The 27316-nt window shown below is 44.5% G+C and overlaps 4 protein-coding genes across 9 annotated transcripts in view; all 4 read right to left on the minus strand.

Moving 5' to 3' along the window:
• LOC130165238 (mitogen-activated protein kinase kinase kinase kinase 4-like) overlaps nucleotides 1-5849 on the minus strand; it is a 33174-nt gene extending 27325 nt beyond the window's left edge. For 3 of the 5 annotated variants that reach the window (XM_056370312.1, XM_056370310.1, XM_056370309.1), the window contains exons 1-2: nucleotides 5578-5849; nucleotides 5164-5229 (exon numbers count right to left, since the gene is read on the minus strand). In XM_056370312.1, the coding sequence (XP_056226287.1) occupies nucleotides 5164-5229; nucleotides 5578-5634 (123 nt within the window). In that variant the 5' untranslated portion in view covers nucleotides 5635-5849. The remainder of the gene's footprint in view (nucleotides 1-5163; nucleotides 5230-5577) is intronic. The other 2 variants (XM_056370311.1, XM_056370313.1) reach the window with 2 other exon arrangements.
• A 2230-nt stretch (nucleotides 5850-8079) lies between these two features.
• Nucleotides 8080-11649, minus strand: chst10 (carbohydrate sulfotransferase 10). 2 transcript variants are annotated; one of them, XM_056370480.1, is made up of 6 exons: nucleotides 11534-11649; nucleotides 10936-11079; nucleotides 10738-10847; nucleotides 10375-10600; nucleotides 10065-10170; nucleotides 8080-9938 (listed from the first exon to the last, which is right to left on the minus strand). In XM_056370480.1, the coding sequence occupies exons 2-6, from the start codon at nucleotides 11039-11041 to the stop codon at nucleotides 9386-9388; spliced, it is 1101 nt and encodes a 366-aa protein (XP_056226455.1). In that variant the 5' UTR covers nucleotides 11042-11079; nucleotides 11534-11649; the 3' UTR covers nucleotides 8080-9385. The 2 variants fall into 2 exon arrangements, with proteins under 2 accessions (XP_056226455.1, XP_056226454.1); XM_056370479.1 differs by having other exon boundaries at nucleotides 10936-11116.
• Nucleotides 11650-12225: 576 nt separating this feature from the next.
• On the minus strand, nucleotides 12226-14636 carry rpl31 (ribosomal protein L31). Its single transcript, XM_056370356.1, has 5 exons — nucleotides 14549-14636; nucleotides 13886-13989; nucleotides 13315-13440; nucleotides 12389-12501; nucleotides 12226-12297 (listed from the first exon to the last, which is right to left on the minus strand). The coding sequence occupies exons 2-5, from the start codon at nucleotides 13987-13989 to the stop codon at nucleotides 12266-12268; spliced, it is 375 nt and encodes a 124-aa protein (XP_056226331.1). The 5' UTR covers nucleotides 14549-14636; the 3' UTR covers nucleotides 12226-12265.
• Nucleotides 14637-15470: 834 nt separating this feature from the next.
• Nucleotides 15471-26748, minus strand: zc3h13 (zinc finger CCCH-type containing 13). The gene is made up of 20 exons (XM_056370355.1): nucleotides 26568-26748; nucleotides 25675-25845; nucleotides 25237-25340; nucleotides 24940-25054; nucleotides 24607-24718; nucleotides 24303-24469; nucleotides 24011-24159; nucleotides 23671-23871; nucleotides 23402-23569; nucleotides 22973-23313; nucleotides 22092-22577; nucleotides 21722-21970; nucleotides 21096-21606; nucleotides 20693-20883; nucleotides 18999-20279; nucleotides 18219-18893; nucleotides 17981-18124; nucleotides 17594-17794; nucleotides 17214-17377; nucleotides 15471-17078 (listed from the first exon to the last, which is right to left on the minus strand). The coding sequence occupies exons 2-20, from the start codon at nucleotides 25834-25836 to the stop codon at nucleotides 16878-16880; spliced, it is 5622 nt and encodes a 1873-aa protein (XP_056226330.1). The 5' UTR covers nucleotides 25837-25845; nucleotides 26568-26748; the 3' UTR covers nucleotides 15471-16877.
• Nucleotides 26749-27316: the final 568 nt, after the last annotated feature.

Below are 27316 nucleotides of genomic sequence, written 5' to 3' on the forward strand. Positions count from 1 at the left end.
AAAACAATAGAATTATTCAGGTAATGTGATCGTGACGAGAAAAGAGCCGTCGACTCGGTGAAGACACCGGAGGACAAGCGAGAGACTGTCTCGTCTGCCAGCACCTTTGTGTCTCATCTCAACACCGCTCGGGGTAATGAGGTGCCTCAATGAGCTGCGCACACAGACGCACAGAGAGACAAACACAGAGAGTTTTGTTCAGGCAGTGTGGCCAGTCAGGGGACGCTGCGGGTCTTGTGACACCCATTAGGGAGAGGGTCACTGTGGGGGAGATGGGGACAAAAGAGATGCATACTGTGTTAGCTGGAGAGGATGCAAAGTGGAGGAGTGTGTGTGTGTGTCTGACATTCAGCGTTGGACATGAGCTCCAAGTGTTTCACACATTAAGCCTCTTCACTATTCAAGAAGGGCGCAGACGAATGTACGTACGAGCCTGCATGTAAACTCGGAGAGTGAATAATTGAAAAAGAGCGTGAGTGGGAAACAATGCAGGACCCTGGCCCCTGTTGCAGCATGGGGGACACATTCAACCACCCGGATTCTGACCTAAAAGCTACACAGCCAATCAGCACCCAGGCGGGCAGGCAAGGCCTCCACTGCTACACGGTCCAGTAATAGCATCTAATTCACCATGCTGCAATTAACCAGTCATTATTAGAGAAATGGAGAAAAGGGGGATATAGTCCTATATATTAAATGATAATTTTTCAATAGATTCAACAATCAGGATTTTAAGTTCAAAATCTGCTTGTTTTTATTACATCTACATTACATGCATTTTTCTGTAGACAAAACTATCAATGTGCAAATAATTAATGATAACAACTGAATAATTCAGTATCCTATACAATAATCCTGACTCTAAAGCAAGCTGTGGTAAAAGGCCTGGCTCTTTTACAGGACAATAAGTCTGGATACCCTACATGCAGTACCACAGGGGTCGATCTGGGCTCAAGCGAAGTCACAGATCTCCCAGCCCCCATGCGCTGAGCTGATGCACACACACAGCAACCTGGAGCCTCTTTGGCTTGTTTGCAGACTGCATAAAAAGATTGCAGCACCAGCCTGTTTTATAAAATCCACAATCTCCCATTTCTTACATTTTTGAGCAAACATTCAAAGCACCTTGTTGCTTTAATCACCGACAACCACTGCCTTGAGGTAAGCGCCAGTCTCGCCCAGCACCATATGGCGCTGGTAGGCATTTAACAGATTGCACGAGAGGTTCCGCTCCCTGTTCAGCGGCAGCTCCCACCCTGTGCGCCTGTCAGGCGTAGCTCGCCCCCCGAGGACAGCCCGTCTTGTCCTGAGGGCAGGGGTGAGGCTGCCCCTAAGGCTGGGGGGAAAAAAACAAAGGAAGGAGATGGAGGTTGGGAAAGGAGGAGCTGCTGAGTTTTAGCGCCATAGTACAAGCTGCTCTTGGATTAGCTCATTTGTCTTCATTTTTGAAAGCATCCAATGACATCATCTACTAGAAAACAAATAAGGGTACTTAAAAAAAAAAAATCATCCTTTTATTTGGTGCTTATGCCTTGGTGAGTATTCACCCACATGACCTTGCTACTGATTGTCAGTGAGTGCTGGCACCACACCAAAGAGACACCACCGCATCCAGTCAGTTCAACCATAGACGTGACAGTATGAAAATACTGGTGGGCACAGCCTTGGCACGCCCCGCGGATGCATAGCAGACAGGCAGGCAGGTCAGCGGGGGCTCTGTTGCCTCAGGCCTGACTATATATGGCCATTCTGTAGAGCAGAGGGAATCTTCCCTGCATACCATGCACAATTTGAGGAATTATGTCTTCTTCTGTGTTATCATTACTCTCTCTTTTTTTTAATCCGTATATCCAGTGTGAGGCACCTGAGATGGGTCTACTGAGCCAGCTGGTCCAGGGCCAACTGATAAAGAGTGTGGGAGGGGGAGAAGCTCAGAGAGAATCTCTTTGTGCAGTGCTTTCTAAGAGCGTGGATCCAAATGCATTATTTTAAAACAACTTAAGACTTATATGGTCTTATACAGTGTGTCAGCTCCACCAATGACATAGCTCGGATTTTTCTGCACCATTTTAAATTTAAGTGATGAATATGGCCACAGATTTAATATGAGATTATTGCTCTTGCAGCTACAGAATAGCAATAGCTTTTTACTGGTTAAAAAAAATCAAAATAATGCGGTTATGTTGCAATAAATTTTCTTTATGGCCTACAAGTCTATGATACCAGCACTTTTCAATCTGATTAATCACCTTAGTGATAACATGATACACAAGTGAGTTCAATCTGCTTATAGATCCGGGCTTCCGTTCCTTTCAACCAGCTGGCTGAAGCAAAAATCAAGTGATTTAAAAAGGGGCTTTTTAGCTATAACGAAATTTTCATTATGGCCGTCAGTCAAAATCTGCTGTGCTGTGTTTTCAGAAGTTGACTGTAATCTGGCGCCCCTCCAGGGGCAACGGCTGCCCGCTTGGCACAGAGTCCAGCGAGAGAGCCAGCAGCACAGCATGGCCACAAGAACCTTGACATGGCATTTCAGGTCTTAGAGAGCAGCTCCGTTCTTTAATTTTCTGGGATAAAATGCAAAGCTGGAAGTAGAACAACATTGCAGGGATACATAAATAGATTTTTGTGGGATTTTAGCCTTGGCCAGCATTAACAGGTCTTCATCGCAGTAGGTATTGTCTGACTTTTTTCAATACTATTGCCAAAATGAAAAAGCTGAGTATCAGTATCAACACCAAAACAACACATTTTGTTTCTAGAAATAGATATCAAGTTTTACATCTTACAAATGTTAAATGTTTAAACAAAAGCAGCAGTTTGTCTAATAAAATACAGTCTACAATTGCCAAGATAATGATTTAAATCAGGAACTATCTGATCAAAGTGTAAGTGAACAAGGCTACAAATCTGACCAGACATTCGAGCCAGCTGTCAGAGCTTGACGGGTCCAAGAGGCAGGGGAATTTATCATTTCACTAGCTCCAGTGTAGATGCTGTTTTTAAAACACAACTATCTCCTTTTGCGCCAGAATGCCCTCAAAAACAATTGCGAGTATCAATAAATAATCTCCAGATTATAGTGGGCTCTTTATGGATGAGTTATAAGACAGTGACTGATGATTACATTATGAATCAGCTTATTGTAAGGCTGTCAAAAGCAAAATATAAATGCAAAAGCTGCACTTGACTCTTATTGTGAAATCTAACTTTTAATTCATCACAAGGCCAGACCTTCAGATTTCTACAGCCTGCCTTAAATAACAGACAAAATAAAATGCCTCCAAGGAATCAAAAGTCACCACAAATCAAAGAGGAAAGAATCTTGGTCACATTGTGTTATCTAAAAGGGGCCTTGTAAACTGTGACCAAGTGCTTGACAAAGCAGAAAAAGCCTCAGAGGGAGAAGGAACTCCACCCCGTTTTCAATTGGGGGGGCTGTTGTGATTATTCAGTCGGTTGGCGTTTGAAATCCTGCAGACAAACACCTCCTTTCTGTGGATCTGACTAACTGAGTTGACTGAGAGACACCCCCCCCCCAAAAAAAAGGAAAAAAAAAAAAAAGAGTGAGGAGACAAACTCAGCTTTGTGAGTGTGCTGGGCAGGTTCTGTCTGGAAGTGGACAGCTGCTCTTCTACCAGTTGCAGCCACCCTCGACCACCCCCCACCCACCCACCCACCCCTCACCCTCCCTCTACCACCACCCTACTGCACATGCTCACAGGGCACACGCTCATTTGACTTGTTAACATGACAGGCAATTTACTGATCGACAGCTGATCGACAGGAGGCCATTGCAGCAAGCTCCAGTATGAGGCTACAGTGAGCAATGACTTCACTACAGACAGTTTGGCTTATCTCGTGCAGGCTGTTAGGACCATGTCTTTGTGTCAACTGCAGGCTAATCTGACAGCCCTCTCTTGTACAAGCTCCATTCCCACACAGCAGCATTCGCAAATAGAATTAACATTGGACAGTGAATGGAGCGAGAGATTAAAGGGACAAAAAGAGGGAGAAGCAGTAATTCTCCGTCCCATACGCCCGGCTCAAACCCATCTGGTGGGAAGATAGCACGCAAGCATCACACTTCCTAGTGACAATCATCCGCTCGTCCTCTCCACATTGCACAGGGCTGATTTCAGGTGTGGTGAATCCGATGAGCGCATGCATGCAGATGGGTTGGTGCGGTTCGCAGTGTGAGCAGAGGCGGGGGCAGATCCTGGGAGTTCAGTGCGCTGGGAGATTGAATGCAGGTCACTGGAGCACTGTGGGCTGTTAGAATTAAATACTCAGCTTAGCTTTCTGCTTAGTGCACAAGCAAATTGCTGTTTTTTTGGCTAGCCTGCTGGTACTAGCCTATTAACAGTCTGTGCCGTGCTTAACAAATCTTAGCACATCGTATATATAGAAGTGAGCAACAAAATGGACGAGCTAGCTGCAACAATAACAACAAAACAAGGCCCATTACATTAGCTGAGGACAGATGACTCTCCAAATCCAAAGCCAACCCTCCACCAAACACGACGGCCACATCTTTGACTTCAGCACGAGCGCTCGCTGTCTCTCTCCCTCCTTGGCAATGTCTTTCAACAGCCGCAATGTTAATTTTCAACAGAGAAATGTGACACCAAGAGCAGATGGCCCAGAGAGTGGGATTCCCATCCACTGAAGTGGAAAAGTCCTGATTTAAACAGGATATGAATTTTGGTTTTGTTTAAAAAGATAAAATAAAATAAAGATGAAGGAGCTGCAGACAGATACAGAAATGTGAGGTCAGCAGGATCAGTCTGGTGACAGATATTGTTTCTTCATCCTTGTCTCCTCACCCACTTTTCAGCAAGACAGGTGATGTAAGATTGGTGATGCATCAGACTGTAGACTGTCTGATTCACTCTTTACACACACTCCCAGCTGCACAATTTACAGGCTCTGATCAGACTTGTATACCAAAAACAAACTACTCTTAGAAGAAAAGTCTAATATTACATCTGTTTCTTTCAACCATCAGCGGTGTGGTCTGGTAGCATCATCTGCATCTGAGCTGTGTTTTTAATGTCAGATCCTTTGTTCCCAGACTGGATAAGAATAAAAAAAAAAAACATTGGCTATGCTGAGCCTCCACTGTGAAAACAGGACAGGCCATGCACTGCGCCTCCAACCAACCTTGTATACTTGTCCATAGGTGCCATTTCCAACTACCTCCACCAATTCAAATATCCCAGCTGGATCCTGAAAAGAAAAAGGGGAGAAATGCGATTCAGGTTAAATAAAAATCGATGTTAATGTATTTAATTCATGAACAACATTGTGCACTGTGAGCCAGCTGTTGCGCCCTGGTCTACCCTACATGCCAAATGCATCTCGAACAAAGGAAAACCAGACACTGGCAACACCTCGCTATGGCTCAGCGGTCATTTTCAATACTTCAGCTCTAACAAGAAGGGACATTGGAGGACAGGTTAGAACTTGCTCATATAAGCCACACTGAGGGACATGTGTTTTATCGAGCAACCTGAAATAAAAGGGAGCAAAACAACAAAAAAATCACACACATAGGCTCGGTTCGGCAGCACTCACCCGCAATGAAGCCAAGTCTATGTCTACTAGACTTTTAGCTGGAGAGTCGTTCGCCATCTTTCAAATAAAAGCCGAGCTTTCCTTTGCGATATCTAAAAATATTTGCTGCTGTATCATTTGCGGGCTCGTAGGCGGATAAACTAGACAGAGGCCGTCGCGTATTCCTCCCTGTGGGATCCGCTTCTTAGCAGTAAATGCAGGGGTCTCGCTACTCCATGTTGAGGTGGCAGCAGCGGGCTCCCTGTCCGCTCTCTCCCTGCTCGTGCCACTGGTGTCAAGTTAGCCCGGAAAGCTAAACTTCCGCTATAGGCTTTCAGAATAAAAAGCACCACTTTTATTGTTTCCAAGCAACTGGGATATAGGATTACACTGAAAATGAATTAAATGTTAATCTAAATAACATGATAATTGTTTTTTGTTTGTTTGTTTTTTTTTTTCATGACCATGTGTATTAGTATTCAAATCTTAAATATAGGAAGAAGTAGCAATACCAGTGAAAAAAACACTCAAGTAGAAGTTCCTTTCAACATTTTATTTAAAGAAATGGACTACGAGCAAAAATTACTTAAAGTTCAAAAGTAAAAATGTTCACTGTGCAGAGCTGTGTTGGAGTGTTATACTATAATACTAGATTATAGTTAATGATGCAAGACTGTGTAAGCATCACTTTAATGCTATAGCTGCTAAAGGCAGGGTTAATTTGAACTACTTTTAATCTTTAGCTATGTATCATTATTCATTTGCTGATTATAGTTAGTATAACAAATCTGATTCTGTAGCCTACATCAATTAGTAAGCAAAGCTCTCGAGCTGATTTTTTGAGCAAGAACACAAGAATACATTGCAAAACACCAAATACAATTTTGACATAGTTTTTAAAAGCCCATGCAATTCATATCAAGCTGCTTTCCTGATAGGAATTTTATCATGAAGTTACCTAGCTGATCTGTTACTTTGTGCAAGTCTAATTTTCTCTTATGTTGATGGTGAAATTGGATGATTTCCGTTTTCATCCTGCCTGCTTCTGTCTAACTTGACGCAGCTTTGATTGAGAACCGCACAAACACAGGAAGCCGGTCGGCTTCACACAGAAAGAAAAGGGCTGGGCCTCAATATTATCAAGCATGGACACCGAGAATTTTTAAATGCTTTATTGCACTATTTCTCACCGACTGCACACTCTCATATCAGCCTGCATATCCGCACATATACAATTCATACATGCTGCAAAGCAGGTAAGATAAATGGAGGCAGACAGGAGCGGACCCCCCACCACACAGCATCTTTATGGACATGCGCATGTGAGGCTTCACTGTCAATATTGGTAATCATGGGTGTGGCAAGTGAGCAATCACAGGGGTGATGTTGTGTATGTTAGAGCAGTGGAGTCTGGGGAGCAGCATGGGACAGAGGAACAAATACACTTCCTGAAGCCAAATCTATACTACTGTCTTTTTAAACCTCTTCAAATGGTGATATATAGGAATATAATATTTTATTACGTTTTTCATTTGAGTATTTTGATAATTTGCAGCATTCGTCTGCAGGATCACTCTCTGTGAATATTTCTGATAGAAATTACCTCCCTAATGATAATATGAAATTGTTAGAGCTCAGTCCAAGCAGGCAGTCTGTATCCAACCTGAGGTGCACCCTCAGCTTCCCATCAGGGCAAATCAATGTACAGGATACTGAATTCCTTAAAGGCCCTGTCAGCAGCGCACCCAGAGGTATATAGCTATGTACTGTAGTGTAGTATACACGATCTGCTGAGTAGTAGATCTTTACTAACAACACCAAAACAGGAAGCGGTGTGTTAATAGGAGGACGAGCAGGTCCACTGCAGAGAGGAAAAATGTTCACCTGCGACATTTCAGTTATTTATCACAAATCCACCATGAAATGTTCAAAACAGACAAAGCTAATCTGTTGGTTAAACAAACTTGAAATCCACATTCAAATGACAGGGCAGGACAAACCAGTCAGGCAAGATAAGTAACCCGGCAGTGGGGAGACACACACACACACACACACACACACACACACACACACATGCAAGCAGAGCAGAGCCTTACCACTCAAGGTTATACTTAAGACACTTAACTAATGCTTAAGCTCCGTAAATCAACTTAAATCCATCTGCCATAAGGTAAGCTTTTACGGACGACACTGACCAATGTAAATCCCTCTCCACCTGCTGTTTGCTGCTGACACATGACTATGAAGACATTGTTTTGCCCTTATTCCTCTGGTTCAATTCAACAGTCCTGTGTGGTGACATTTCATCAAAGGGTTCAACAGGGTTTGTGATGACTAAGTAGTCAAATTTTAAATGGTTTACTGCCACCTTGTGGATATTTGATATTATTGCAGCAAGTCGTCCCCTACTGTTGAAAGGGAGAGAATAACCAGGAAACTAATGGTTGGAACAATCTTAAAAATTTGTGGAAGATAGACCTGAATTCGGGAAAAACTTGAAAAAAGTAAAAACTTGACGACATGTTCTTTTGTTTCACATAGAACTTTATTACTAACTAGTGTTGTCCTTGTATCACGACCACCTGTCCAAAAGGTCACCAGGTGCTCGCTGTCTTACAACCAAGACACGTTTTGTGCCACTAGTCAGCAAGTTAATATTATAAATAGCAACATGTAATACAAATGTTGAGTTGCAAGTCATGTTAAGAACATTTACACAGTACATTTCTGATAGAAAAATGATCCTTTAAAATCCAGTGCCATCTTTCCTTCAACGCTCCAGTGCCGAAAACGGCCGAATATACGAGTCAACAAGGCAGAGCAACCAGAACAATGGCTACAGTATGAATCAGGGCACGACGAGGTCTTTGTTTCAGTGTGAAAGGTAGTTTTTTTTGACCATTTTGATGTTATTTCATGACATTTGAAGAGTACAAGACATTAACATGCCTTGCATAAAGCAAAACTCAATGGTAAAAAAATATAAAATGCTAATGCCGATTTGTAGCTCATAAAAACATCAATGAAAAATGGTCACAAAAATGTCAAGTCAGTCCGTCCAATATTCTTGCCGTTCACTCTCCTTGTCCAAATAAGTTTTGCATCCCTGATACAGACTCATCCTCGTGTATGTCTAGCATGCTAGCAAGAAGTACAGAAAAGACACATTCGACACAACATGTCAAAACGCAAAGCATTGTTCAGAGCTTTCGTTGACAGGATGAATCGTTGAAACAGGTGATCCATACAGTGCAATATAATAGCTACATTACAGGGTAACGGGCCTGTATCCCTAGCATTAGAGTACGCCTCTTTGAAATATAGTTCAGTCATAAACATTAAATATAAGATAGTAAACGTGTTCTCCAGCTGACCTGTACCTGTATCTGAACTTTATATTGACCTTTCTCCACACATTGTGATGAATTCTGCAACTTTTGTCACTGCTGAATCTCACAATGGATGAACTCACAACAGCTACACTTTATTTCTCTCTTCGCCGCATCACGGTACCGTCGGTTATCTGACAGCACGCTCACCAGTTACAGCTCCCGTCTCCGTGACAGCACTGGTAAATATTTAGATATTAGGCAGCACTTTTTCAGCAATTGGGAATATAGTCAACATCGCAACAACCTGTCAGTTATTCCAACAAAAGTGGCTAAAATAAGAACAAAGACATTACAGTGTGCGATCTACTGCATACAAGCCTTTCAGGTGTGCCAGTTTTGTGGCACACAGTCAGCTACGATACACCTCTGTCTCAGTAAACCGAAGATGTTGAGAGGATTTTATATGAAAACATGTCTTTTAGTCAGTGTTAATCATTTTAGTTCAGTAGAAAGTCTGGGCTTGGGTAACCAAACAGGTGGAAGTCACCCTGGTAACGTGCGTAGAGACGCCTGATGTCTCGCTTGCTGATGCCTGAGAAGTAGTGCTCCACCTTGGTCCTGTTGTAGCGGGTGATGCCTGGAGGAATGGAGGGGTAGGACACCAGCTGGTCGATGCCTGCCGCTTTGAGGATGTGGGGGGCATCTTGCTCCAGTGTCTCGTGGTGGCCAACCACGCTGTAGTGTATTTCACATGGTGCACACAACTCTGCATAGGTCACCCAGTGAATAATGTGCTCACCAAACTGTCGGTCCATGCGGCGACGGCCCTCTACATCACCCAAGTAACGGACAAAGTCCTCAAAGTGCAGGCCAGAGGCAGCAAGGGTGCTGTCGCGGTGGCTCTTGCGGTACTTACGGATGATGGCTGGAGCGATGTCATGTTTGTACCAAGGCTCAAAGCGTGGGTTCTTCACAAACTTGTCCTTGAACGCAGAAATCAAGCGCTCAAATGGATCTCTCACAATGAAAAACTTAAAGTAGGTGCTTAATCTGTTGAGGAACAGAACACGGATTAAGGAGTAAGAGTTGTCAGGGGTGAAATTTGTCTTTACTGGTTGAAGTGTAACAGCATACAGCAGGCATTTTTACACTATTGTTGAGTAACTCTAAACTAACCTGTAAGTTATTTCCTGTGGCGTCAGTGAAGAGAGGCGGGGCAGGCCGTTTTTCTCATGGTCATGAACGAGGTTTTCTGGAATCTCCTCCACAGTGGAGAATGCTCCTGCCAACAAAACATTAACTTCATTAGCTAACGAAACAAACAGACCCCCAATCATTAAGTGTCATTTACTTCTTAGAACATTACCGTCATGCTTTACCAATTTGTGTACAGCAAACGCATAAAATCACAGCCGGTGCTTATCAGCCATTCCTTATCATTATAGTAAATGTGCATTGCTATTACCTTCATCCAGTCTACACTTACCATTGAGCACAATGAGGACCTTCTTCCATTGTGTGTTGCCCACTTTAGGCGTCTGGCAGAACAAGATCTTGTGTTTGTCGCAGACAAAGATGCGGTCCAGGACAAACTTGCTGATGGAGACGTGAGTCAAATTCCTGAGGCTGCTGTTCTTACATACAGTTGAGAGCAGCTCAATTCGCTTGTCAGCAACTGACTGCCAGTCTGCAACTGTAGGTACTGCTGAGGGCTAAGACACACACACACAAACAACACTTATGTGACTCCTTGTTTTTGATATGATGGCAATATCACAGATGAAAAAGTGTATGACTTTCAAATTAAGGCACTAACTGTGTGCAATTCGTAAACAGCTGTATTTGTCACCTGATCTGATGGCTTTGGAACCGGTTTTTCTGGGCTGGATACAGGGATGGTTTTAACCACCTTGGCACCTGGCACTGTCCAACTCTGACCACCAACCCTCTCTCCATAGTCTGAAAATAACATATTAGAGCAGGTTGAACATTTGAAACCCTATAACTTGACAGTCTGAAGTAATCCACATAAGAAACAACAGCTTACCGTCTACAGCTCTGAAGCTGATGAACTTGCTGACAAACATGAGGATGAGCAGCACCCAGCCGCAAGCCCCAAGGAGCAGCCAGTGGTGCCGCATCGCTTCGCACATCAGCCGACGGCCATGGAAACACTGAGCGGCGCTCCCACCTGGACACACAGCCGGACAGCTGACTGAAGGCTGCACCTGAATAACCAGCTATTGCCATTACTAACGTGTCGATTATAAACAAACCAAACCACATAACGTTAAAGCTTAGCTAACACCTAACGTTACTTGCGTGTCAAGTTAAAAGAGTTAGCTGGAGAGATATCCTTGCTTAGCTACTATATGGATATTGTATACGGCAAAAACCTAACGTAATTTTCGAGTTAGTTAACTGTGGTTAGCTTCCAACGACTGACACTAGCTTATTCAAATACAGCAGCTACCGTTAACTGTATTTAATCAAGCTAACACGTTAGCTTACAAGCTAGCCACACCTGTCCCTCCCAGACAGTGCTCAGACATGGAGCAGACAACTCTAACCACGCCAGTCTTTCTCGGTGAGCTTCCTTCAATATGTCGAAACTGACATAGAGCAAAAGCGCCCTTGTGTCTTACCTTTGTATTGAGTTACAGCAACTTCACAGCTGCACAAACTCTAGAGAAAATGTTGGACGATGCCATAGCGTCTAGTCTCCTGCGACCCTGCTTCTCGCAACATCCGACTAACAAAACAAGTAGCTCCCCCTAGTGGCGGCGGGGTGGTGACACACCTTTCTTTACATTTCCCCATGCACGATTTTAATCTGTCAATTTGATCTGATAATGCCATTTAGAGACAAATAAACCTGCTCCATACTGTGAAAACCAGGATGTATACCTAATACCTGCATATTTTTTACTGGGATATGATCATATTCCCAAACACGTCTGAAATACCTACACTCATATAAACCCATTTGGGACATAATATTTAGTACAATTAAGTATAGCTGACGGTTGTCTGTACTTGGGCTGCACTGTTCTAAGGGACTCATGAAGATCCTGTGTACCTCTATCCCTAATCAGATTCTGTCAGCCAGTATATCCACCATCACATATGTAACTAAATTCTATATTGTCCATATCTGACTTAGAACATGTCAATGACCTCTACTATCCCCTTTGTGTTGAAAAACTCCCCTGTAGACAGCATTCCTCACCTGTCACAGAACATTCATAATATAACCATTAATCCAAATATAAAAACACACCTCAGATTAAACATTCGGTTGAGTGCAAAAGCAGAAATAAAGACACAAGACAAGAGCTCTTTTTATTTCATTTATTCCACTCGCAGAGGGGACAAATTTAGTTTTCATCAACATTAACTGTCTGCAGACCTTTAGGGGAAGAAAAAGAAAGAGAGAGGGTTAAATGACATGTCTATTGGTTCATTATTTTAATGAGCAAGACCATGAGTGGCATGTTTACCTTTGCATGTGGTGACAGGAACGTATGTGACCAGGGTGTACAGCTTGTTGGGAGAGTCCTCATCCTCATTACGCTTCCTGGACAGCCGCACGCGTATCCTGTACGGCACGTTCCTGCACAAAGACGCACAGGTTACAATCTCCACTAAATGCAAGTTATCGGATTTGATGCTGCAACCTTAACACTGGCCAGAAGATGTGCCATAGCTCAAATTTCACACACATGTAGAAGTTTAAGGATCAAAACATTTGACAGTTTACATAACTGAGTGACTTAAAATGTCACAACCAACAAGATGTCCTAATCTCAGCACTTGTGTACCAAACCCACATTCAGATACTGAGAACATTTGGATTTCCTATATTTAGCCTCAGGTACTGAAAATAGTGTATCCAATTTAATCAGACAGTAACTGGAAAACAGTGACTTGTCCTTGTATCTTGCAGTCTTCTAGTCTCCTTGCTGATGGTATTGAATCAGAAAAAGTGACTAAACTGACTCAAAGCAAATGATTTGCCACTAAATCCTCCAGTTATCTCATATATTCATTAAGCACTGCATAGAGACTATGTTCATTTCTATAGATTTATCTTTATCAATCACACTGACTTCTCATTTCTAAGCATAAATGTAACTGGCTTGTTTCTCGTCTTTGTTGTGTGTTGTAAAATGTGATGATCGAATTTCTTGCACCAAATACTTCATGTGGCACAAACATTGATATAGGCCAATCATACTTCCTCGATTCACGTTGGTGATAGTTACTGTCAGCCAGTGATGCACATTTTCAACTGTAGCTTACATTGTGTACAAAAAGAAAAAAAGTACTATAAATTTTCACATCTTGCAATGAACTTTCATTGCAAGATGTGACAATTTATGTGTGTTTTTGCTCAGATATGAGTATTTAAAGCAGATCATCTCACCTGACACCCTTGCTCCACACAGCCTTGTTAAGACGAGTGTCAATGCGCACATCAGGAGTTCCCATCTCCTTCATGGCGAACTTGCGGATCTCCTTGATGGCACGGGGAGCTCTCCTCTTGAACCCTCTGCAAGACAACAGCATTAACAGGACAGAATTAAATCACTTCCAATGCTGACACTTGATTTAGTTGTTTATAAAACACTACCAACACTTCCATCAGTTGTGCACATGTAAGTCTTAACCTCTGTCATTTGATTGTATCTAAATACTTTGTGTGAACAATCTCAAGATGCTGAAATGCGATGCACCATGTGTGTCAACACTTTAAAGTTTGAATATTGGTTGTTATACCACTCAATTTGCAGCCCTGGAAACACATTTTAGCACTGAAAACAAGTTCAAGAAGTGCTCACCCTCTTATCACTGTCTGTAAAATACTGTACAGTGAATAAATCTAAGTGGAAAGTAGCAGAACTAAGTTTCACTGACAGCTGATATAATAATACTAACTGCAGTGCGTTTAAGTCCCTTACATCAACCATGGCCACCTGTGTTCTTGCGGTACTTACATTCCATGGATGCGCTTGTGGACATTGATGGTGTACTCTCTGGTCACCACCTCGTTGATGGCTGAACGCCCCTTCTTCTTTTCTCCTTTCTTGGTAGGGGCCATCTATAAACAACAAACTTGTGTTACTGTTGGAGCACGTGAACGTTTCAGGAGCTGTGAAATACTAGCTAAATCAGTCCAGCGTTTAGAAAAACCAACCCTGGTTTTGCTATTTAGACGAGAAAATGTGGGTTGCAAGCTTCAACCCGACACCATTTTACTACACCATAGACTAGCTAACGCGGGGCTATTCTACCGTTAATACTTACCGCAGGCTAAAGGGTAAAATAAATTGCACTGGCGTTGAAAGAAACAGCTAATCAAACAAATACCAGTGCTTTATATTAGCAGTAAACAATATAGCACGATTTCTAGTTCACACAGAAGGAGCACAACATAGCCACAACGGCATCTTGAAGCCACTCCGGTTCAATCAATCGGGGCGCCAACATTCGTCGCTTTTAATCATCTTTTACTATGTTCATCCACTTCAAAAACCTCACATAAAACACAAAGCAACACTAATGTGTATATTTATGTGTGATATTTGTTCGATTGTATCGTTAATATCGCAGGATGGCGTTAGATTGTAGAAATATAATTTTCCGAAGAAAATACTCACATCGACTCAAAGCTGAGACGGAAGTCGGAAGGACGGACTAAAGGCAGAGGATTGTGGGTAAAGGAAACCGGTCCGTTTTATTTGATGTCTGTTAACAACAAATGTACAAGTACAAGGTTCCTAGTGTAGATACCTCGTGTTTTTCAACACTCGTTAATAATTGTAGTGTGCGATGTGAAATAAATAGTAAATTAAATACACTTCCGAGAAACATATTAAATAGAATTTTACAAATATTTGTATTATTTAAAAGATTTCGAAACAATAGAGACCACAAGAGGTATTGTTTTACATGATCAGACTATTTAGACAAGGCATTGACAGTATTTATGTTGTAAGATTGTCCTGTTTATGTCAGTTTCTTTTGCCAGGATCATATATAGTGTGTTATGCAGTAATGATTTACAAAAAATGAATTCAGTCATTGTACATGGCTTTGAACCAGTTTAAGACAGAACATGAGGCATTTCAGCCATTCACAACATAATAGATTTCTTTGTTTTAGGATTATGGAGGTCTACAACCAGATATGACACAAATGCTCTATTTATGTTCTTCATCAAACACTAGTATCAAAGTAAAAAAATATTCACATAAATTATTTTCTCTGTTATTTCGTCAATGAGAAATCAAAACTCAAGTATCAAAGTTTAGAAAAAAACAAACATTTTTCCAAAGATCCTAGATGTAGCACTTCCTCTCTAGGAATGAAAATTCTTAATGAAAGACTCACTCATAAAGGTAGAAGGACCCTATGGGAGTTGTGTTTTTATGTCAAGTTCAGCACTTACCTCAAAATGCAAACATCTGCATCTAGTGGCTGTCTTCATAGCCCTAGTTATAGTAATTTAATCTGACCTAGCACTACATTTGAACTCCATCAGGTCCCCAGTTGTCCTTATTTGCCAAAATGTCATTACAATTTAAAAATGTCATTCTACATTTATTTTACAGTAAAAAATAAAAATACAAATAAAATACAGAGTTAAACCAGCTATCATTACTTGCACACCTTGGAAAAGAAACATGTAAGCAAAGTGTCTTCCAACATCACAGACTTAAAGATGATGGGCTTCATCAGAGCCCAGTCTCTCCATGTCTGTAATGTCACTCAGATTTCAAGTCACAGTTGCATGGCCGGGGGGGAGGTGTCATGTTGAATCCAGGTCTATAAGTTAACAGCCTTTTTCCATTCTTATTCTGTTCTTTAAGCTGTTCAGTGTGACACTGAACGTGGTTTGTCCATTGAATTTCTGTCCCAGCACTCACAGCATGCACAACCTGCTATTTTCAAGTGTTGATACAACCACATCCCAGAGCTTCAGTTTATCCACCTGTACAAGTCTTTTTATTGTGACTCTGGATGGTCAACCACTGGGACACAGAAACAAGATGTGAAGTTCAAATTAATTATCTTCAGGTCTTTTTCTTTTTTTTTACCTAAGCACTCTAGGGTCTTTTCCTATCAGGAGCATTTTGGCTCCTTTTTGGATGGATGCGTTCCACATGGCAGTGTTGAAGATCTGGTATTCTGCAGTCTATAGTGTTCTCTGCACTCACTTCAGTTCATTTCAGGGAGACATTGCCAAACTATTCAAAACAAATACATCAAGCAAAAAGCAATAATGTGTCCACAGACTAACAGTTCTAACAACTTACATTCAATAAAGGAATAGTTTGGCAGTGCTCATTCAGGAGAAACGTTCATTCAAGTCCCGGCAGGATGTTTCAGTTTCAGTGTTGCTGGTCGGTTACTTCTCTGCAGCAAATGCTACAGATTTGTTCTGCAGATATCTTGTGATATAATGTAAACAAATACAGTAACAACAACAATCAAGTGTGACATTATTTGAAGGCTGGACAGTAATTTCATACAAAGCAAAAGACCCATTACAAAAATCAACATCTAACAATTTTAATGCACAGTTGTAGTAACCAATGCACAAAATATGAAAACAAAACAGTCGTTTGAACGTGGTTAGGCAGGTGAAACAGACAGTTAAAAAGCTGCTCTAAAACACTGTAAAGCACAAAAAAAAACATGAAATCATTTTAGGTGTTTTATGTTTCGCATACATGGTTCATTACACACCTCCATAGGCTAGAATGTCCAGTAGTCTATGGCACAGCTTTTGCAGAACATCCAAAACATGTAACGCATAACTGAGAAATTCACAATTTTGCTGTTTTTTCTTTATTTCCTCTCCTGTCTAAAAAGGTTATGTGTATAATGAAATGGGAAAGAGAGGGATGGAAAGTTAGGGGCTGGAAGAAGTGAAGGCTTAGAAGCCTTCACTTGCATGTCTTTTACTCATGAAGCCCATTTCTTTCAGGACACACACACCTCAGGCTGTGCTGTGCTGAGCTTACTACTAACAGCTGCAGCAACTTCGGCCGCTGGTGCCGACCCACTGTCGGACTTTTCTGGGGCCGAAGCCGTGCCGGCCATGGTCCTTCTGAAGAGACGCATGCTCATCTGCAGCAGCTCGTTGTCTACTACGGGTGTAGTGGGGTACTGCTTTGTTAGGCCCTGAGGAAGAAAATAACATTTAAGAGATTTAAACATGTTTCTCCAAACAACTAAGTTTGTGAGAATACAGTTAAGATCAACACAGAAAAAGGTCAATATTAAATTCATACAAGTCAGTGACTGGATGGCATCTACCTTGTCATTTTTTAACAGTTGCCGGCGGATGGCAAAGTCCCTGCGGGCACACAGGGCCTTGCAGCAGGGCCCAAGGTTGCTCAGTAAACCTGCCCTCTCCACCCGCCTGTTCAGGGCTGCCATGTTCAGGGCCCCAAGGTCATGCTCGAACAGCTTGTCAGCATCTGGCAAGATGGAAGTGAAAGTGAGTTTTAGATAGATGGATTAAAAAATACAATCATGTTACAAATTTAAAATAAATTCAACATAAGGAAAGCAAAAGGGATAAAAAAAATCAATGTTAAAATAAAAGTTATCAAAAGACCATGATGTTCAAAGTGAAGTGCAAATGACTGTGATAAAAATAAGAGTTTATGGGTCCATGATGTCAGAGCTCTCACCTTTCGGGTCGTCCAGCTCAGACTTGCACACCTCTTTGACTTGCTCCAGGAGCGCAGGCCCAGCAAGTCGCTTGGAGATGCCAGCCCTGAGAAGCACAGCCCCTGGGGTGAACCGTAGCAATGCTGCCCCTGCTGCCCGCGGCTCCTGCTTCTGTTTGGGCATCAGGCTGGACCAGTCCACATCGATCACATCCAGAGGACCTGTCGGGATGTAGCATTGGGGGTTTGATTTTAAAAAAGGTACATCTGACCTGTTTTCATGTTTAAAGCAATATTTCCCAGTTAAAGCAAACAGTTTATTTGGAATGGAATTAATCAATCCTGCAAGCAGCAGCTAATGGTATTTTACCAGTAAAATATGGATAGGAGGAATGTATTTCCTGGTACCTGTAATTTTTTCATCATCCTGCTGATCCTCCTTTTTCTGGCTATCAGCCAAAATTTCATCCAGCTCGTCATCACTGATTGGTTCGTACTCCTCTCCAACAGATGCGACTGACTGGCCATCGTCTTCTTTACCATCATCATCTCCTGAGAACACAGTGCACACAGACTCCTTTATATCCACCTTGAAAAAAATGGGAGAAAGTGGCATAAAAGTGCATGTACACTTGAAGCTTCTTACCGTCGATGCTGTCCGCCTTCTCCAGCTCCCGGTCTCGTTGATCTCCCATGAGATGGTGACTGTTGCTCGCTTTCTCAGGCTCTGGAGGGCTGAAGGCTTCTCTTGGCAGCAGAGGCTCATAGTCACTCCTGTCCTGCCTCATCATGTCCCCTCGCAGGTCTCCTCTCATTTCTCCCCTCAGGTCCCCTCGTCCTGGAGCCCTGGGGTCCCCGTGGGGCGGTAGGTCCATCATCATCATCCTCTCCCTCTCTCGATCGACGCCTCTTTCACCTCTACTGTCTCTCTCCCGCTCCCTATCCCTTTCCCGCTCCCGTTCGTGCTGCTGTATGAGTCCTTCAGGGAGTAAGCGTTCCCTGTCCCTGATATCCCGCTCCCTCAGGAGAGGTTCACGGCCAGGACGCATTAGCAGGGGCTCTCGTCCCCTGCTGGGCCAGTCCCTCGGTTCGGGCTCCCAGTCTCTTTGTTGTTGGAGGGGCTGTTGTAGGAGCAGGGGCGGCTGCTGCTGTTGCTGCTGCTGAGGCCGGAGATCCTTTCGGTCTCGTTCCCGTTCAAATGGCTCCCTGTCTCTCTCCCGCTCTCGACTGTCATAGGAACCGGCGCGGGACCTGGACCTGGTCTGCCTCTCAGAGTCAGGAGAGCTGCGTCTGGAGCTGTGGCTGCGAGAATCCTGCCGGTCTGTAAGACAACAGAGACAGGTATAAGTAAGGGCAGGATCAGAGATTTCATTGTGTAATATACTGTTCCTTAATGCAGTTATAATTCCATGATGTGTGTATTTACCTGATGAGGTGCTGCGGCTGGGCTCTCCTCTCCTCAACTGGTCAATTCGAGACTTCCTCTCGGCCCCAGGAGGGTCATTTACAACCGGCCTCTCTCTCTCTCGCTCTCTCTCCCTTTCCCGCTCTCGTTCTCGTTCTCTTTCTCTCTCTCGATCCCGGTCGCGAGAGTTGGTGCCCTGCAGCCTTCCCCGGCGGGATCGTGCACCCTGGAGGTCGTCTCGGTGGGCCGACTCGTTGGAGGGTGATCGCAGGCGTCTGGATGATGTGCGGCTCTGGTTGCTCCCCATGCTGCTGCTGCGCGTCTGCTCTGGAGGGGGCTTGCGCAGCAGGGGCTGGGACATGAGGGGCTGTGGAGTCAGAGTCTGCAGCAACATGGGAGGATCCTGAGGGAGTAGAGGGGCAATGGGTGGGGGGTTGCACCTCTCCCTGTCCCTGCCCATCCTGGGACCGCCACCTCTCCTTAGAGGCTCAGCAGGAGCCAAGGGAGGATGTGTTTCAAGTGGTCCTCCTCCTCGGTCTGTAACCTCCTCATCTGACCAGTCACTGAAGTTGTCCATTTTGGACAGGGGAGACGGCTCTGTGTTGCCTCCAGTGCCGCGGTGATCAGGCCTCATCGAGGGTGGTGGGGTCCGGGGACCTCTCTTCCTCTTACTATGGGGCTGGTGGGCTGAAGTATCCTCCTCAGACACATCAGATTCTCCTCCTCGTGACCGTTTCCTCTTTCGGTCAAGCGCCTTTTTCTTGGCTACTTTCCTGGGAGAGTGCAAGGGTGGAGGTCCATCTGCAGAAACACTGGCTGGGGGCTCGAGGTTGAAGCGGTCCCCTACAGCAGCCAGGCTGTTAACACCGCTTATCTCCTCATCTTTGCGAACTTTCTTTAGCCCCTTCCTCTGCGCCTTTGTCTTCTTTTTGCCCTCCTCGTGGGACAAGGAGCTGGCGGTGTCACGATCGTCACTGCCAGTGGCGAGGGCTGAAGGAGGAGGAGGAGGAGGAGGCGGCGGCGGCGGCGGCGTGGATTCTCGCTGGTCTCTGCCTCTGCTGCGGGAGTCAGACGGAGCGTCTGAAAGGTGGTCAGCTCGTCTGTCGCCTCCTCTGCTGCGTTCCACACGAGGCTCGAGCTCCTCGTGGCGGCTGCGTGTCTCCCTTTTGTCCACGGCTCCTCTGCGCTCCTCATCCTTCCAGTGACCCAGCTTGTCATCAGGTGGAGCAGCTCTCGGTGGTGAACGCAACAAGGGTTCCTGGGGCCGCACCACCTGGCTCAGCAGTCGATGCTTATCGCCACCTGTACGTGCACATGGAAGAGTCACATCAGTTCAGTTGAGGTGTGTGCCGTTACCATGAGGACAAATGTCATATAAAGGAGCGCTTTAGTAGCAATGTCCTTTAAAGGTTAATTTAAATCAAATGAAGACAAAAGTAATTCTTGAAACTCAACCAAGGTGCATTTTTCATTATAGCCAGAGGAAAAGTGCAAGTTTAATTGCCAAATGACTTTGGTCTGTTCACACTGACATCATTTAACTGGGACAGCCAGCAAATACTTGAATGTGTGAAACGAAAAGACATATTAACAAGCGATACCAAAGAAAAATCCAACTTCAAAATAGTTAACAGTGCATTCCAGGGTGCGCATTATACGAGAGGTGCATTCCCCATTAAACAGGAGTGTGTCCTTTTCAAAAAGATTTCCCCTACTGTCAGATGGAGGCGGACACACTGGGCTGGGGAGGAGGGGCTGTGGGTGGAGCTTGGCCTGCCCTCGGCCAATCGGGCGCTCACTTTTGTCCTCCGCGCTGTTGTAGCCGTCGCTGTCTGCCGGGCTGTGGTCGCGTCGCTTTGGTGAGGAGCGGGGGCTCGGGCTGCTCTCCACCCTGGGCCTCTTGCGACTACAGGGAGAGACGAGGAGAATTACTGCTGTAGCTAAATAAATATGATGAAAGTGATGCATGAAATTTTATTTTTGGGAGTGCCTTATACTTATAAATTATGTATGAAAACAGTTGGCAGAAATGTAAAGCATGTAACAGGTGCCTGTCCCATAGTTCCCATGTAAGATATTAAGGAATACCTAAAAATAATGCATAAAGCTGATACATGCCTTGTCTTGCGATCGTCCCGGGTTTCTCGAACAGACCGGTCTTCCCTGGTCTCATCTCTCCTTTCCCGCCTCTCCTCCCTTCCTCTCTCCCTCTCCTCCCATTCCCGCTGCCTCTCCCGCTCCCGCTGCTCCCTCTCCCGTTCTCGCTCCTTCCTCTCCCTCTCTCTCTCCCGCTCCTCGCGTTCCCTTTCTCTCTCGCGCTCCCGCTCCCTCTCTCGTTCCCGCTCCCGCTCTCTCTCCCTGGCCCGCTCCCTCTCCGCGGCCTCCCTTTCCTTCTCTCGCTCCTTCTCTCTCTCCCTCTCCCTCTCCCGCTCCCTCTCCCGCTCTCTGTCCTTCTCTTTCTCTCTCTCCCGCTCCCTGTCCCGCTCCCTGTCTCGCTCTCGTTCACGGTCGCGGTTCCGGTCGTCCCGTCTCTCCTCCAGTCTATCTGTCCTGCGGTCCTCCCTCCTTTCCTCCCTCTCAGGCTCCTCTGATCGCACCTGGTGCCTGTTTGGGGAAGCTGCTCTTGGATCTGGAAAAACAGAAAGTTAAAATAAAACATAGTCAAACAATTTTAAAATAACAACCACCCAAAACTCTCCACGTGGTTTTTGATCAGCTGGATGAACATCCTTTTTGGTCCACACCTCTCTCTCGGTTGTCTCTGCGATCCCGCTCTCCGTGCCCTCCTCTCCTGTCGTAAGAGGAGTCCCGGGCCTGCTCTCCTCTTCTGTCACCCTCATAGCGATCTCGGTCTGAACCCCTCTCAGAGCTTCTTTCAGTAGCGCTGCGATCTGCGCTCCTCTCCACACTCCGCTCGCGCACCGCACTGCTCCGAGACTCCCAGCTATCATGGGTGCTTTCCAGTTGGGAACCGCGGGAGTTTCTGTTTGAGCCTGACAGATGATAAAAGGGAGAGTATTATAGAGGAAAAAAAATGTCAAACAAACAAACACACACACACACACACACAGGAAAAAATAGAGGCACAGTTAGTGTTTGTCTTCAAGTTCTTGCCTTTATCAGATGTTTCATTGGCACGCCCTCTCCCTCGTCCGTTCCTCTCAGCTCTGTCTGTCCTGTTCTCTGTCCTTCCCTCTGCTCTCCCTCCCTCTTCACGACCATGACCTCTCCCGTAACTCCTGTCGTCCTGAGACATTTCCTCCTTCCTGTGGGTGTCGGTCCTCTCCCTCTCTCGCTCCTTCTCTCGCTCCCTGTCCTTCTCCCTTTCCTTCTCCCGGTCCCTCTCTCGTTCCCGTTCGCGGTCCCGACGCTCCAGGGACTCTCGACTGGACCGGGTGTCTGTCCTGCTCTCTCTGGAGTCCTTTACGTCCCTGTTGTCTCTGTGGTCGCGAGAGTCTCTGGTAGTTTCCCTTCCTCGATCCCGGCGCTCGCGAGCCTCTCTCGTCTCCCTGTCGTCGCGAGCGTCTCGTGATGACACCTGTTCAGAGTCATAGTCCCGGTCGTCACGGACACTGTCTTTCTCTCGCTTGCTGCGGCTATCTGTTTGAAAAAAGGACACATAGCTTAACAAGTGAAGAATGGATTATTTTCATTTCAACACATCTTACAAGGCATAGGGGACACAGTATTGATTCCAGAGGAGCATTTTCAAGTGGAAGCAATAAAGAACTTATCGATTGCTACATTTGCCAATATTACCCAACCAATGTGCAAAATTAGTCATATTCTAAATCTACAGTAGTAGATGTTGTTGGTCAATAATGTGGTGGGAAATGTAGCGATTCAATTTTTTTTTTACTGTTTCAACTGACGTTACTAAATAAAAAGCATGTAGTCCCGGGCCTGCTCCTCTCTTCTGTCCCCCTCATTGCTCCATGTGGTAAAAAGTACAACAAAAGGAACAAGACAAATACAATAGAAGGACATAAAGATACCATCTCTGCGCTCATGTCTGCGCTCCTGGGCCGGCGGACTCCTCTCTCTGTCACCACGGCTCCTCTCTCGGCCTCTGGAGTGGTGCCGGCTGGGGCTCGACCTGTCAGATCGGCGGTGGGGCGAGGAGGCGTCGTGGGAGGCCGGAGGTGACCGGGAGCGTCTGGAGCTCTGAGGCGAGGAGGCTCCCGCTGCATTGCTCCGATGGTAGGCGGGAGAGGACGAGCGACGTCGACGGGGAGGAGAGGGAGAGTGCCGCTGGGCGGAGGAGCCGGAGTGGGAGGAAGGGGAGTGGTGGCGTGGAGGAGTGGGACTGCGCTGGTGGCGTGGAGGAGAGGGAGACCTACAGTGACAAAACACGGTTAGTTCCTTGCAGGCACTTTGTCCAGTATTTACCGATTCAACTATACTGAAAATGATCATGTGCTAACCTGCGAGGAGAGGAGGCCAGTACAGAGGGTTTATGGGACGAAGCTTTAGGAGAGGTGGATTTCTTCCGGGCTGAGGGTGAAGCGCCTCTGGAGGGAGACGAAACACTACCAGAACGCTCCTCTGATGTCACTGACCGCTTGGCTTTGTGGGAACTGTCTGATCGGTCCCTGTAAACGACAAGTTTATATTCAGAAGAATGAGGATTACAAGTTGAAGATGATGACAGAGGATGAGTGGGAGAGAATTTGCTTGCAGTCCACAGTGTTACCTGCGTTTCTCCTTCTTCTCTTTGTGTTTCTCTGTATCTCGTCCCCGGTCTTTCCCTTCCTTCTGCTTTTCCTCAGACTTCTCCTTGTTTTTGTGCTTGCCTTTGTGTTTCTTCCCCATCACAGGAATGTCCAGAGGGACGGGGGGAGGAGGACTGGGTGTGCGGGGCCCTTTCTTTTTACTATGGCTCCCTTTTGAAGATCTGGTTGGAAGAAGATGGAAAAGGTTCAAATTGTAATAATCAAATAGAAAAAAATGGCAAAATGATCACATGGCAAATAACCTATCCTGGTATCTAACTAACCTAACCTTCACAAAAAAGGCCACCAATGGAATCCTACCTGGCAGGTTCTGAAACAGGGGAGGAAATGGATGTTTTCTTCTCTTTCTTTCCAGAGCCTAGCCCTTTGGTTCCACTTTTGTGTTTCGGGGAGCCACTGGACTTCCTGGATGAGGGTGAATCTTTAGAGCTTAACTGCTCCGGGGAGGCCTGAAGGACAGACATGACAAATCAGGTGGCGATTCAAATCAGAGTCCTTCGTACAGACTACTACGTCACTGAGTGCCGTGAGTTGCCCTGGAGGAAATCAAAACAAAAGTAGTAACTAGTCTGTATAGCCAAATGTTACTTACCTTCGGCAAGGAGGTGGTTCTTGTTTTAGTGGGGGTCTCATCTTTCTTGATGACAATCTCCTCCCTCTTTTCCAGGTTCTCCTGCTCCAGTTTCATCAGCTCACGTTGAATCTTCTGGCGCTTCATTTCTAGGGATAACTCGTAGTCGTAGTCACCGATATCCGAATCTGAAAGTCAAACCAAAAAACACAGACTTTTATCTTCAGGCTGTCAAATCAAAGCTCATATAAATATTTTTCAGTTCACACTAAATCATAAAATAAACTGAAGAGCCTAAACATTATACAACTGTATTATACTGTACCTTCACGATTGGTTTCCCACTCTGTGGGTTCTTCTTCACTGGCTGGGGTGCGCTCCTTTGTGATCTTTATGTCCTCCTTCTCCCTGTGTCGGCCTCTGGAGGAGTCTCTCTGCTGTAGATGGACACACACAGTCATGTTAGAATGACACCTGCTTCTTCTTATATTATATGGACTAAATGTGCCATATTTCCAAGCTCATCACAGTGTAAAAATAAGCCTCAGATTAAGAGTCGGCAGTAGCACCAGAGCCGTTTCTTCATTTTAAAATCAGCCCTAGTTTACAGATTCACCGACAGATTATAACTTAGAGACAAACGGAGCAGAGAACTCACTCTTGCTGTGGGGGATGCGGGCTCGTCAAGGTCTCGCTTCAGGTTTTCTGGGTCAACATCCTGTCTTTTATTCTTCATCCTCTCCCGCAGATCACCTGTGGGCCTCTCGGTTGACCTGCTCAATTAAGACACACACACACACACACACACACACACACACACACACACACACACAAAAAAAAAACATACATATGTTGTTGAGCTACTGTATAGATCATTCATTTGATTTGACATGGACATAAGTCAAAAAACATGCTGATAGAAAATAAAGGGAATGGTGTATCAAGGCCATCTTACCGACTAAAGCTAAATCCTTTGCCTCGTGGCTGAGTTCCATGTGTGTAGCGACAAGTGTTGCCGTAACTGCAATTACCGGTCTTCAACCAATTTCTACAGTGACTCTGGAAGGGACACACAAATAAGTCTGATGAGATAAAGCAACATCCACAAACTGAACTGAAACAGCATCACAGTAGGGACATTAGGAAGACAAGGGGTTCAACATAAAACACAGAACAATCATTATTATACCATTAAATAGGTTCTCCTACTTCCCTAAATAGGAGACTGAATCACTGAACAGGGGCACAGGTTTGTGGCCGACCCTGATCTTTGACCTCCCAAAATTGGAATGGGTGTGAAGGGGCACACTAAGCTATATCATATGCATTGGGAAACTAATAGACATCACTGTTGGCATCCATGTAAGTGTTTAGCAGTGTAGGCAATACATACATCAGCAGCATTACTCCCAGTGCTGGGACCAAGTCTTTCAAACACACTGGGTCTGCGGGAGGGGGCGGCGGGGTTGCTGGTGCTGCTGGTCGTGGTGCTGCTGCTGCTGTCAGATATGGTTTTTGAATTCTCCACTGTTACTTTCCGCCTGATCTTGGACATTCTGCAGGACTGGAAACATGACAGACCATGTTAAATGATGTGTCTCTGATAAGTCGTCTGCATCAATACAACTATACACAACACACTGAGACTTATGTAGGAATGTTAATGAAGTACTTTTAAAAAAGTTAATGGGCCAATGGCATTAAAAACAACATGTCTAAAACTACACACCACCGAACTCTCTATGCTGTGTGACTATGTTTGACTTTCAGCCCGGACTTCATTCATTCAAAGTACAGGGCTACAGCTTTTAGCACCCTACAATGCAACTAAGAAGCTAATTTTCATTTATCAACTTTCCTGTAAGACTGTAATTCATAGACTGGGCTGCTTGCAGTTTTAGTTTTCCTACTGGTAGCTGCACATCCTAAACATAAACACATGCAAATGGCTTGGTCTGTTGTTGTGTGTGCAGCTGCTCTGCGCTAACTTCTAGCGAGCGAGTCTTGCATGCTAGCTTAAGATTAGCTAAAGTTCTTAGCCAACTACACGACTTCAATACTATTGTTTAAATGTCTTACAGTCATACATATGTAATATTTAGGCGGTTAAAGACTAAGGATAAGTATTTTGCATGCCTCGTGCTGGAAAAAACAAGCGAATGGATGCTAATGCTAAAGTTAGTTAACCAAAGAGCTAATGACTTCATGTTTTATCTTAGCGTGGGGCCTTGAAGCTTCAGCAGCGTGTCTAACGGACAATGTGAAGAAAAGCAATCTCAGTCTCACCCAGGATATTAAGTCGGTGTCGCATCTACTTAAGTCCAGTTAGAGGATTCAGCACTTGTAGAATTAACAAGGCTTATTCTTTAAAATCAAAGGCAGAAACTGCCCTGAGTGCCTTCATATTGGCGGAAGGTGCGCATCATATGTCCTGTTCTTCTTCTGCGGTTTGTGTTTGTACTCCCCTGGTGTTGCATTACCGCCGACTGCCGAATATCTTCTCTGCGCTTTTACTTATTGATTTATTTTTTCCATAGCTTATTTTCTCTCGTTTCTTCCAAAACTTTGAAAAGCTCTTGGACTAATATGACTATATATGACAATACTCTTATTGGTAACTACTAAGTACAACAGTGATTTGTATTCAGTATAGCTCAGCTGACAGTTTGACCGTTTGTTTCCTCGCTAGGCTTTATTTTGAAAGTTTTCATCGGAAGCGAAAACAAATGTTTGTCTTCACTTAGACTGGAAATTCTTATTAACACAAATCTTATTAACAAAACTATTACTAACCCTGATGCCGTTCATGTTATTTATAGCAATGACACTAATATTGATTATTACACATTGGTTTTAATAACTATTATGCAGTTAATACAATTTAGATTTACTTGTGCATTACGTATAGTAGTTGCTCTACCTACCAATGACATTGATATTAACTGGTTGCACATACTCATTATAATAACAATTATTCTGACAATTGATTATTTTTGGGAAGCTTCATAAGAAATCCACTCTACAAGGTAGATATC

This window comes from Seriola aureovittata, chromosome 24 (assembly GCF_021018895.1).
Source record: "Seriola aureovittata isolate HTS-2021-v1 ecotype China chromosome 24, ASM2101889v1, whole genome shotgun sequence".
Lineage (NCBI taxonomy): Eukaryota > Metazoa > Chordata > Actinopteri > Carangiformes > Carangidae > Seriola > Seriola aureovittata.

What these genes read in the sequence shown, in the direction of transcription:
- chst10 (XM_056370480.1), bottom strand. Translation starts at nt 11,041, where the DNA reads ATGTGCGAAGCGATGCGGCACCACTGGCTGCTCCTTGGGGCTTGCGGC. An exon ending in GGTCCTCATTGTGCTCAATG is followed by an intron (nt 10,171 to 10,374) that starts GTAAGTGTAGAC and finishes TTTTGTTGGCAG; the next exon opens with GAGCATTCTCCACTGTGGAG. An exon ending in CCACAGGAAATAACTTACAG is followed by an intron (nt 9,939 to 10,064) that starts GTTAGTTTAGAG and finishes GTTCCTCAACAG; the next exon opens with ATTAAGCACCTACTTTAAGT.
- rpl31 (XM_056370356.1), bottom strand. Translation starts at nt 13,989, where the DNA reads ATGGCCCCTACCAAGAAAGGAGAAAAGAAGAAGGGGCGTTCAGCCATC. An exon ending in GTGTGGAGCAAGGGTGTCAG is followed by an intron (nt 12,502 to 13,314) that starts GTGAGATGATCT and finishes GTCTTTGTGCAG; the next exon opens with GAACGTGCCGTACAGGATAC. An exon ending in TCCTGTCACCACATGCAAAG is followed by an intron (nt 12,298 to 12,388) that starts GTAAACATGCCA and finishes CTTCCCCTAAAG; the next exon opens with GTCTGCAGACAGTTAATGTT.
- zc3h13 (XM_056370355.1), bottom strand. Translation starts at nt 25,836, where the DNA reads ATGTCCAAGATCAGGCGGAAAGTAACAGTGGAGAATTCAAAAACCATA. An exon ending in AAAGGATTTAGCTTTAGTCG is followed by an intron (nt 25,055 to 25,236) that starts GTAAGATGGCCT and finishes TTAATTGAGCAG; the next exon opens with GTCAACCGAGAGGCCCACAG. An exon ending in CAGAGACAACCGAGAGAGAG is followed by an intron (nt 21,607 to 21,721) that starts GTGTGGACCAAA and finishes CTGTTTTTCCAG; the next exon opens with ATCCAAGAGCAGCTTCCCCA.